The sequence below is a fragment of the Hyalella azteca genome, unplaced genomic scaffold, assembly GCF_000764305.2.
Source record: "Hyalella azteca isolate HAZT.00-mixed unplaced genomic scaffold, Hazt_2.0.2 contig13850, whole genome shotgun sequence".
Classification (NCBI taxonomy): domain Eukaryota; kingdom Metazoa; phylum Arthropoda; class Malacostraca; order Amphipoda; family Hyalellidae; genus Hyalella; species Hyalella azteca.
In genome coordinates, this window is record NW_025943756.1 from 1 (window position 1) to 12,242 (window position 12,242).

Genomic DNA, 12,242 nt, shown 5'->3' on the forward strand with positions numbered 1-12,242 from the left:
GGTGATGAAAGTTGATGAATTACTAGCATCTATATACATACAGTCCGTGAGTTGCGTGGTGATGAAAGTTGATGAATTACTAGCATCTATATACACACACTCCATGAGTCTTGTGTTGACTTGTGTTAGTGATATGTGTAGAATTAGTTCCATACTCACAGTGGGTTATTCGTACACACAATCATGAAGTCGCGTGCTGATGAAAGGTGATGAATTACTGGCATAGACACAGTCATACATACAGTCCGTGAGTCTCGTGTTGACTTGTGTTGCCGCGTGTTAGTGATATGTGTAGAATTACTTCCACACACACAGTGAGTTATTCACACACACAATCATCAAGTCGCGTGCTGATGGAAGGTGGTGAATTACTGGCATAGACACAGTCATACATACAGTCCGTGAGTCTCGTGTTGACTTGTGTTGCCTCGTGTTAGTGATATGTGTAGAATTAGTTCCATACTCACAGTGGGTTATTCGTACACACAATCAAGTCGCGTGCTGATGGAAGGTGGTGAATTACTGGCATAGACACAGTCTATAAGTCGCGTGTTGATTTGTGTTACTGGAATATGATTCTTCAAAAAGTAGTATTTCAATTGTTTATCGAAACTTTATCTGTAATTTGCCCGTCTTAGAAAGAATCCACTAGCATTGATGGTGATGTGAGATGATGAGTTCCTCTTTTGTAAAGCGATTTTACTGGTTATTCCATCATGCATCTGAACAAGAGTTTTTCAATTATGATCTCGGAAGATGTAGAGTACAAGTATAATTCGAAGGAAGAATTTTCAACTTACTTACTCACTTGACATACGATTTTCACGCCTAAAAGTCCCGTGTTGACACTTGCTGACAGCTCCCAACCCCGTGCGGTCTGTGGTGCCGGTGCTTGACTCTCGTAACGTGACGCTGGAGTGGCCGCGACCTGACGGCCGCATCGACGACTACACCATCGTGTGGTGGCTCGAGGGACACTCGGACAAGAAGGTATGGAGCTCCAGATGCTGGTTAGGACTAGGCATGCTATGAGGTGGTGTACATATGCACGACTACACCATCGTGTGGTGGCTCAAGGGACACTCGGACAAGAAGGTATGGAGCTCCAGATGCTGGTTAGGACAAGGCACGCTATGTGGTGGTGTACATATGCACGACTACACCATCGTGTGGTGGCTCGAGGGACACTCGGACAAGAAGGTATGGAGTTCCCAATGATGGTTAAGACAAGGCATGCTATGAGGTACATATGCTAAGTTGGTCCTAATAGACGGTCCCAGTTGGGTGTTCTTACATGTGGGGTTAATGGGGTGGAGCATATGCACCAAAGTGGAAACATGAATATTGATTAACTTGAATTTAGCAGACGCTGACAGATCTCATGCCAAATGTGATTCTGGTAATATTTATCATGATTAGATGTTTGCAAGACTAATTACTTCACGAATAAATTGAAAGGAGATAGTGAGAGGAGTAATAATCTTGAAGTTTGCCGCGTTTGTGATGTTTTCGAAAGTAATATAATCTTAATTCATTTTGATTGAACTCTGCAGGCGTCTAAGCAGATCCCCGGCAGTCAGGCAACTGAAGGCATAAGTAGGAAAGTGTCTGCACTCATCGGTGAGCTTCTCCCCGGGCACCTCTACAATTTCGAGGTCTTCACGACGGCAAACGGCCTCAGCAGCGACCGCTTGCAGCTCACTACTCGCACCAGTCAGTAAAATTCGAGCGAAATAGCAAAAAATTATATTTTTTCTACTCTGACAAGGATAGTTCAGGAACTTATTCGATGAATTTGTTGCCTTGCATATTTTTCATGCTTTTTTATAGTACATATATATATATATTCCCTCCAAAAGTCAAGGGAACCATACAAGTTATCTGCCGCCTCACAACGATATTTTAATCATTAATGAAAAAATAATTTTTCTTCCAGAACCAATCATCACCTCTGACATATCGATTGTGACCAGCCCCCACGAGACCTCATCGTTCACAGTGAGGTTCACAAAAATCCCCCCCGACGTTACCTTGTTCGACACGTACCGCGTCATGCTCTCCAATGGCGACGTCAAGGAGATAAATGCTACAGATCCCAACAGGAAGGTAAATATCGTAATTCTGCGCAGTAATTAGGTTCTGGTTTTTTGATTGATTAAAAGAATACGTTTGTTCGGATAGAAACGGGAACCTTGATAATTCATCCTTTGGATGAATTATGACGTTAGCAGTTCAAAGGGTTTGTGGAGGCGGTCTCTCGTACTAAGTTTTTGCCATCAAATTTCTCATGCTTGTGTATCGAATTATGCCTAATTTTCATTATCGGGAATTTCAATATCGGATGATTACTTACAGATGGTACTAGAAATGAATTGACAATTTCCTGTACCAAGAATGAACTTATCAAAATATCACCAGCGACGACGAGTATCCACTAGCTGAAAAAGAGTACCTATTGACCATATGCTGATATAGCCATCAACTTAATTACAAAGTTGGCAGATGTATACGAATGATGACGAGAGTCGAGAGGTATAAAAAGTGGAACGATCAGTAAAAATGAATATTGCGATTACTTATGATCCTTTTCAACATTTTTTCTGTGGATTTTTAAGCTATTGTCAATGCTACTCATATCAATAGGACTGTTGACATCATTCGATTTAGGGATAGTGCCACGAAGCAAACTTAGTTAAAGGCTGTCGTTTCACGTTCATTTCTTGCAGATGATGCAAATGTGCTCTCAAAGTTGCTCGCAACTTCGGTATCAGAAACAAACCATTTTCTTTATTTCTGCCAGGTTGTGTTTGAAGATTTAGTACCTGGTCGCCTGTATAACATCACCGCTTGGACGGTGTCTGGTAACGTGACCAGTCAGCCGCTGCAGCGACAAGACAGGTTGTACCCTGAACCTGTGAGTGGCATTAACGCTACCTACCTCTACGACACGAGCATCGCGCTCGAATGGGTTCCTCCTGACGGAGAGTACGACTCATTTGAGGTGAGAAATTGCTATTGTAGCAAATCTTTGTGGTAAATAAATGTTTATCACTAAAGCTGCTGGCTTTGAGCTTAAACATTCTGCCGGGAAGTTCGAGTTCGAAGTGAGTTATGCTCTTGAAATTTGGTTTTAATCGTCTTAACCGAAGTTTATTAAGAATGGTTAACTTAATATCTCCTTGATAGTATAAATTTAGGCTAATACTTAAACTGAATTTATTTAAGATAGAATGAAATCTTATTCGATCGCATTTCTTATCAAAAATGAGTATTATTTTTGATATTTAAAATAGAATAAAATGATTTATTCCACTTATTCGATCATTCTCCAAAAATGGATAATTTTTTGATCATAGGTGCAGCACCTGAACGCCGATGATCAACTCATCACAAACTACACGACCCACGAGCGCATAACCATCGGGGGGCTACGCGCCCACCGCCGCTACGTCTTCACGGTGATCACGCGCGCCGGGGCCTCCGACGCCGGCATCCTGCGATCACGCGCGCCGGGGCGTCCGACGCCGGCATCCTGCGACAGTCCATCCCTGTGTCTGCCTCCTTCAATACCAGCGAGAGCATCCCTGGCATGGTGGGTGACATCACTTACTACCTGTTATCTAAATGACGCTATGTACTGATAATAGGTGACTTCAACTCTCCTACTACCATCTATCTAAATGACGCTATGTACTGATAAGATTTTTGTGATCTATCAAATGCGTTGAATAAATTTCCTCGGAGTCGTATATTGTGTCTGCCAAGTGAGAGAGAGCATCCCTGGCATGGTGGGTGACTTCAACTCTCCTACTACCACTTATATAAACAACTTTAATCATATTGTACTGACTTAAGTTTCCTCTGCAATTTTTAAAAATAAAAAATATTTAAAAATGAAAAACAAAACTCGTAACTAGAATAAATTTCACTTGTGCAGGTGCAAGAGTTCGTGCCGATCCACATCCACCCTGACCGCACCGTCATAAGTGCAGCTGGCGAATCGTGCAATACTTTGTGAAGCACATTAATTGCATATGTACGTACTTCCTTCTCAGGTCGACTCATTTATTTCTAAAATTATATCTTTTGAGGTCTCTGGGCGGGGTTTGGTTCCTTTTTAGCGCATTTTCTCATTTATGGAAAAAATGCACTATTGTGCTCGCTATGTCCGTCTGTCTGTCTGTCAGTCCGTCTGTCCGTGACCTCAAGTTTTCGTCGACGAGAAAATGCGCTCTCTGTCACTCACTGCAGTGAGTACTGAGTTCTATTTTTTTACTCTACTCCTAAGACTACTATATTTCAGCCTGAACCGAAGGAAATTATGTCAGAAAATATATGTTTCAGAACAATGTTCCTTCTTCAAAGGAAATTATGTCAGGGAATATATGTCTCAGAACAATGTTCCTTCTTCAAAGGAAATTATGTCAGGGAATATATGTCTCAGAACNACAGGCAGCATCGCAGGTTTAGTACCGGGCAGGAGATACGTGTTCAAAATCCAGGCTTGGAACAACAAAGGACCTGGGCTGTCCAGAGTGTGGGAAGAAGCGACACCTATCGATGGTTAGTATTGATCTTGCATTATCTTAACACATTGAAGAATTCATACTGTGAAAATTTATTGCGTTCTACTGACATTTTTAACTCACCGTCGCGTAGGTTAAACTGGATCATCGACTATGTTGAAATTTTCTAAACGATCACCGTGGAACTTTTGACCAGCGCAGGAATTTTTATGCATTTTTTTGATATTATTTCATACTGATATTGGATAAAGATGACTTCTTTTTGGAACGAAAATTATTTTACGTAACTGAACAAATTTAAGATTCTGAGTAAGTTCAAGATTTCAATATGTGGACGGGTTCTTTCTAAAAAATGTTTTTCTGCTCTAAATTGCCCTGAAATTTGGTCTTCAACCCTAACAAAATTTAGAGTCACCCCAGCTTCTGGTAAACCAAATCATAAGCTGACTACTCGTATGTTAATTTTCACTGGGTTAAGTTTGATAAATTTCTATCATGTAATTTACAGAGATTTGGACGTTAAAGTGCGTAAAATTTCAGTATCTGATATTGATGTTTGTTTGGGCAGCTCCTCCGAGGCCGAGTCCCCAGGTGTTCCCAACTGAGATGGGGAAATCCTCCCGCACCATCACCATTCGCTACCGTAAAAACTACTTCAGGTTCGAACTTTTACTATTCAAGATTTTTAAAACGCTAGCATATTATTTGTAATTGTAAATTGTCTGACGGGACTTGAAACAAAAGTTTAATAGAATCAACACGTCAAATTTTTCTCATTATTTCACTTGTCAACACGTTCTAAGAAATACTTTGAAATAATAAAGAAAGAATGAATTGCGCTGAAAATATGAAATATGGTGGTCAAGATTTTTATATGAAGCCCTATGTTTTTATATGAAGCCCTATGTTTTTATATGAAGCCCTATGTTTTTATATGAAGCCCTATTTTTTTATATGAAGGTATCAAGGTAACATTTAGTATTTTAAATTTGTATGTGCAGTGAGCAGAATGGCAAGGTGATGGCCTACTCGGTGATCGTGGCAGAAGACGCGTCAAGGGACGCGTCAGGTCTGGAGGTGCTAACTTGGTGGGACGTACAGGCTTACTCGACATGGCCGCCCTATCAGGTACGTCATATGACTATTGCATTGAATTACATACTTCGAGTCTAAAATACTGATTTATACAAAAACTTTACGCTAATTTTACGTTTAATTTATTTAGTTACACGGACTCTTTCCATAAAAAAGTGTGATTCGTAAAGAGGGTTGCATCGTCATAACGGTTCAAAAAATATAACTCAGTACTCACTGAAGTGAGTGACAGAGAGCGCATTTTCTCGTCGACGAAAACGTGAAGTCACGGACGTACAGACAGACAGACAGACAGACAGACAGACGGACGCTCGGACATGACAAGCACAATAGCGCCTTTTTTCCATAAATGAGAAAATGCGCTAAAAACTGTTAACTATGTTAACTTAACGATACTATCAATAACTCAATCTATGAATAATTCAGTTGAAGAATAACTCATCTGAAACCGTATATTCGTCACGTCTCTCCCGCCCCTTCAGGCGACGTATCCCTACTACCCCTTCAACGAGTCCACGGTCGAGGATTTCGTCATAGGATCTGAGGATGGCTGTCCTGAGACGCGCGAGTACTGCAACGGACCTCTCAAGCCCGGCACCACATACAGGGTTAAAATCCGAGCCTACACGGCGCCCGACAAGTTTGCCGACACTTTCTACAGTCACTCCATCGCAACAGGTAACTTCAGCCAAGTCGGTAATTTTTATTTGGAGTCAAGCAACGGAAAATGCCTCAGTGCATTAAATTCTTGGAATTTATTTTTTTTAACGCTGAAAAAATGACATCCACTCATCAAATTCCTTTAATAATAATATTGATCAATTGATTTTTCTCATTGTAAAATTTGTTAATCATTTTGTTTACATAGCTGCAACTCATTGACTTGTGCTAATTTTCTGTTGTTTGTATTAGAGCGCAACAATTCTGTTTGCAATTGAATAATTTCTTTACCTTCCTGTTCACAGATTTTTATCATATTTAATTACAATAAAGTACTATTTTTTTAGAATTCAAGAGCAACTACACATCTCTACAATAAATGCTTTCTTTATCTTGCTGTTCAAATATTTTCACATATTGATTTGTACTAAAGTAGTATTATTGTTAGAATTCGAGAGCAACAACATTGGACTGGCGGTGGCGATACCAGTGCTGGTTCTGGTGATGGTTGTTATCATCGTGGTGCTGGTGCGGCGACGACGCTCGGGTCTCTCCGTCAAGAAAACAACCGAGGGCAACCCGCGCGATGACGTGCACTCCATCAGCGACTCCATCATCGAGACCAGGTATCGGTCCATCATCGAGACAAGGTATCGGTCCATCATCGAGACAAGGTATCGGTCCATCATCGAGACAAGGTATCGGTCCATCATCGAGACAAGGTATCGCTCCATCATCGAGACAAGGTATCGGTCCATTATCGAGACAAGGTATCGGTCCATCATCGAGACAAGGTANTCATTGACTAATATGCTATTTTCACCTAACAAATCTTGAATTTAAGCCAGTCAATCATCGAAATGATTAGTTTTTAGCTTGAAGAACGGCCAGGATGAAATGCCTCTCCGTTCTTCCTTCTCTTATCTAATTAAATGAAAGTAGTGCACGACGCCTGAAGCAAACGCAATACATTTCATTGTGTAAAATTAGGGTCTTTGATGAAAATTTCAGGAGATAAAACACTGGAAGAAAGAATTACTGATCGTTTAAGAAATACAGTCAACTTTGGGCATGATTCACAAAATGTAATTGGAAATAAATTTTTGGCACTCGCTAATGGATGAGCAAGTTAATAAATAAAACTAAAATCTGACAATTTTAAAAATATTTATGATGAACATTATGAGTCTCTTGACAATCAGACATTTAAAATTTTAAATGTTATTGAAGTTGCCAGTAGTGTTAATAAAAAAGTTCAGACGGAAGGGAGATTTTTGTTCTATATGTGTTCTAATATACAGTATACAGGTGAGTCTGCCTTGGCCGTACAATTTGCACTGCACCATGCGTACTGTACACGATGCACTGTACACTATGTTATCTACACTGTACATTTTATTCTCTACACTGCACACTTAATTGACACTGTGCAGGTGTTCTAATATACAGTATACAGGTGAGTCTGACTTGGCCGTACAATTTGCACTGCACCATGCGTACTGTACACGATGCACTGTACACTATGCTATCTACACTGTACATTTTGTTCTGTACACTGCACACTTTACACTGTGCAGGGCTTCAACTCACCGCGGGAATTCATCGTAACGCAAGGACCTCTGGCGTCGACACGGGACGACTACTGGCGTATGTGCTGGGAGAGCAACTCCCGCGCCATCATCATGCTCACACGCTGCATTGAGAAGGTGTGTTACTACAGCGAAGATGTGTTACTATAAGTCATGCTTACACGCTGCATTGAGAAGGTGTGTCTCTTGCGTGTGTCTGTTCAATTGTCTTCATTTGGTTCAATTTAAGAGCGTAAAGAGCTTACGCACTGCTTTGAGAAGGTATTTATCTTCCGTCCGTCTGTTCAATTGTCTTGAGGTTAAAATTGAGGTCTTGTTCAGGTTAAGGTTGAGGTTAAAAGGTTGAGGTTAAAAGGTTAAGGTTAAAAAGGTTAAGGTTAAGGTTGAGGTTAAAAAAAGGTTGTTCAGGTTGAGGTTAAAATTGAGGTCTTGTTCAGGTTAAAAGCGTGAAGAAGGTCGCTAATTATTTTTAATATCGTATTTTTTGTAATCGTTCTCGTTGTTTCAATTGTCATTTGTAGGTTCAAGTTTTTGGAGTAAAAATTTTCTTTTCCATAATGTTCTATTTATTATTAGTGAATTAATATTGTTCCCTTACCTTCTTTTTTTTTCTTTTTACGGTTCGAGAGAAGAAAGTACAGATGGTTTCTCCTTCCATTTCCTATGTTGAATTGCGTTGATAGTGTGGAGGAGGTCAGTCTCATGGCTATGTTGCTATTGAGAAATGTATGAGATTATGAAGTGTGAACTTAGAAAATTTTCTAGCCGTATTACGAATTAGTACTGATTTTCTGCATAATGTGTTTCGTGAGCGGGTAAATCTTATAGAGGCCAAATTTATTCATCACCAGTAACAGATTGTTAGTAATGTACGTACACGATATCGTTTTTTTAAATTTTGCAATGATCCTTTAGCTATTAAAAATTGGAAATATTTTACGCATTCTACGCTTGCATCTCTTATATGCGTAAAAGTTGTAATTGCTTACAGGGCCGTGAGAAATGTGACCACTACTGGCCATACGACACGCAGCCCGCCTACTACGGGGACATACAAGTGACCATCCTCAACGAAAGTCATTTCCCGGACTGGAACGTTACCGAGTTCCGCGTGTGCAAGGTACGTAAGCGGCCCAAGTTTAAGTAGCATCCTGGGGCCATACTTTCAAAACTCGCTAAGTGAACGTAAGTAATTACGCTCTATTTCCTTGTCTATGATTGGTGGATTTGGCTTGAAAGGCCGTCAATGATTGGCTGATGAACTTACGGTATCTTAACTTTTTTGAATGTATAGGCCCAGCAGCAATATGTGAGGGTCGAAGAAAGTACGATACGTGAACGAAATCGAGTCGCTCAAGAAAGGATCACACTAGAAATTGCATCTTATTTGCCAAATAAATAAATGTTGTTCATCAAAATAAACGTATTTCTATACTGAACGACTTGACTTTGTTACAACGACTTATTCGGTCGTATTTGATTAATCTATTCATTTTTGGAGGTGTGAAAGCTTCGGTTAAATTTTCATACCGCATTAACTCTAATTAAATGGGCATGCACGTGTTATCTCTTTTTCAATTTGCCTTGAATAATGACGGGAGTAAGTGGATAGTCTAATTGAACATGATATTCATTCCCAGGGAGACCAGAGTCGGATTATCCGCCATTTCCACTTCACCACGTGGCCGGATTTCGGAGTTCCTGATCCGCCTCAGGCGCTCGTGCGCTTCGTCAGAGCCTTCAGAGAGCGCGTGCCTCCTGACCACCGCCCCATCGTCGTGCACTGCAGGCAAGTTCAGCACCATATTATTTAAATATATCTTTGGCAAATATTTAAAGCTGCATATCGAATGCTTTATTTTGAATAGTTCACTGTTGAAAAATCGCAACGTGTGAATAAAGAGCAATTCTCTCTTAAGTTAGCGTGAACTGAACCAAATAAGGATGCTTTTGTAGTGAGAGATTGCATATTTCAAAGATCATTGCTTATAAGTTCATTCGAACAAACCGGCATTTAGATTATCTGATTAGCTGTTTCACTGGATCGAGGCTTCCGAGCACGATTCCACACCCGGAAATATAATGCCGCTCTATTAAAGCCATTCTGGAGAAAATGAATCGAAGTGGAAAAGTATCATATTATTCGAAAAAGCTGTCTAAAAATTTAAATCAAAACGGCGTCTCTGTGTGCAGCGCTGGCGTGGGGAGATCGGGCACTTTCATCGCCCTCGACAGAATACTTCAGAGCATCCGAGTATCGGACTACGTGGATATCTTCGGCATCGTGTACGAGATGAGGAGGGAGAGAACGTGCATGGTGCAGAACGAGCAGCAGTACATCTGCATCCACCAGTGCCTTATGGTCGTCATCCAGGGCCTTGAGGCTCTAGGGCTTAGCAATCGACCAATAGAAACTCATACCAACAGGGCTTATGAAGGTGAGAAGCTATGGCATTGACTTGTGCATTATACATCTAAGTCTAATAGTTGGTCTTTTCGGCAGTGGTTGATAAATCCTATTCCTTGTTTTCTCAGTCTTTGAATGGTCTTATATGGTTAATATTCACAAATTGTATATTTATTCACGGAAAATTAAGATTTTATTCGTTGCTATATCTGTTGTGTACGCATCATACGACTGGAATAACAGTGAGCTCAATGCTTCTTGACTTCATTTATGAACTGCAGGTTCGGTGTCGAATGGTGCACTGTCGTTCGGTACAAAATGCACAAATGTTCCGACAGTAGTTAGGTGACATCTGCTTCGTGTGTAACACACGAATATGTCTAACATTCCATTCTTGTGCTGTGAAATTCATCTAAGTGATGATAAGTGGCACTGAGTTGAGAAAAAAAAAAAAATGATCTCCCTGACCAAGACGGGTATTGAGAATAACCCAATAACGAGCTTCAGTCACAAGAACATACGTCCCCGATCAAAAAATATAAACATTTCGATCACAAATTTAAGTTGGCAGAATTTGTTCCTTAATCCAATATTTCGATCAATAAACATCTAGAATGATTCAGACAAAATAAGCAAGAGAAATAGTCCACCTTACTTCTCGCAGCTGAGAAATTACGAGGAAAAATTACATAATGTTTTTAAAGGAGCGATTATACGAACGTCCTTCATTTTCTACCTTCAACTGAAGAGATACTCACGTGAGAGACCGAGTGTGACAGGATTTACCGTTGAAGTAGAATGCATAACTAATCTTGACTTCAGTAACATATATTGTTTGTTTTTGGCTTAACTAACGAAACCAAAAATATTCCAACGAATGAATTTAAATGTGTGTGGGCTTTGATAAATCAATTCATTTTTCCGTTAGCCGACTAACCTTAGACGCTTTCGGGTGATTTAACTGCAACTGTTCAAATTTGGGGCAAACTGTATGACAGTTTTTGACAGTTTTTTAGTTAATGACAGTTTTTAATAAACATATGACAGTTATTTTTAATGTTTCGAGGTTGCGTTTTGCTTGAGCTGGGCTACCTAAGTAATTTTGTTAGTAATATCTAAATTGTTTTACGATTAGAATGATATTGAATTTCAATTTGATATTCTTTATAATCAAATATGAAAACGAATTGGCAGATCACAAACATTTATGCCTCCTATTGAAAGTCAGACATAATATAGAATTAATTATTTCTCAATTTCCTTTTTTTCCCAACAGATGACGAGGGCATTGCGGAATCCGGCATGTAAATGAACTTCCTCCATCATCCTTGATTTGTAAAGAGTCTTCCTTCCTTGTAAATAAGCCAGCCTTTTTTGTATTTTTTAACGTTTCTTCAACTCTTCTTGAGTTAAATGTTTAAAGGACGCTATCAGTAAAATCTAGACAATATTTGATTTTACAAGCGCTTGCGTTCTCTTTTAAAGATAATCCTCAAGGGTAATACGAAATTCATGCGACGGTGAAATTGCCGTAAATTTATCACATTAGCTCGTTCTACACGTATGATGATTTAAGAGAAAACGAATGAGTTTATTGACGATGGTTTTAGCTTGCTATTAAGCCTATTATCACGTTCAATTGACGCATTTACGTTTAGCTTGTTATCATCCCGGGGCCATACTTTCAAAACTCGCTAAGTGAAGCTAAGTGAACTTACGCTCTATTTTCTTGTCTATGATTGGTGGATTTTGCTTGAAAGGCCGTCAATGATTGGCTGATGAACTTACGATCTCTTAACTTTTTTTGAAAGTATAGGCCCCGTTCATTGACGCATTGGTTGTGCAGAATTCATAAAAGCCGTCCATTTAGTTAAAGGAATAGTTTATATTTTGGCTAGGCATACTTTTAGCCACTAATCGTATTCAGCTGATGTATTGTACGAGGGGGGACCAAAAAAACGGACT

At 39.7% G+C, this 12,242-nt stretch overlaps 1 protein-coding gene across 1 annotated transcript; it reads left to right on the forward strand.

Moving 5' to 3' along the window:
• Nucleotides 1-859: 859 nt before the first annotated feature.
• Nucleotides 860-11,992, forward strand: LOC108668729 (tyrosine-protein phosphatase 10D-like; the record flags this gene model as incomplete). Its single annotated transcript, XM_047883853.1, is given in 18 exon segments — nucleotides 860-990; nucleotides 1,554-1,713; nucleotides 1,937-2,106; nucleotides 2,801-3,001; nucleotides 3,357-3,479; nucleotides 3,518-3,592; nucleotides 3,938-4,002; nucleotides 4,445-4,563; nucleotides 5,095-5,185; nucleotides 5,528-5,654; nucleotides 6,104-6,299; nucleotides 6,730-6,907; nucleotides 7,583-7,589; nucleotides 7,859-7,987; nucleotides 8,862-8,990; nucleotides 9,511-9,659; nucleotides 10,064-10,308; nucleotides 11,554-11,992. Coding segments are annotated over 18 exon segments (2,327 nt in total), but the record flags the coding sequence as incomplete, so codon positions are not given.
• Nucleotides 11,993-12,242: the final 250 nt, after the last annotated feature.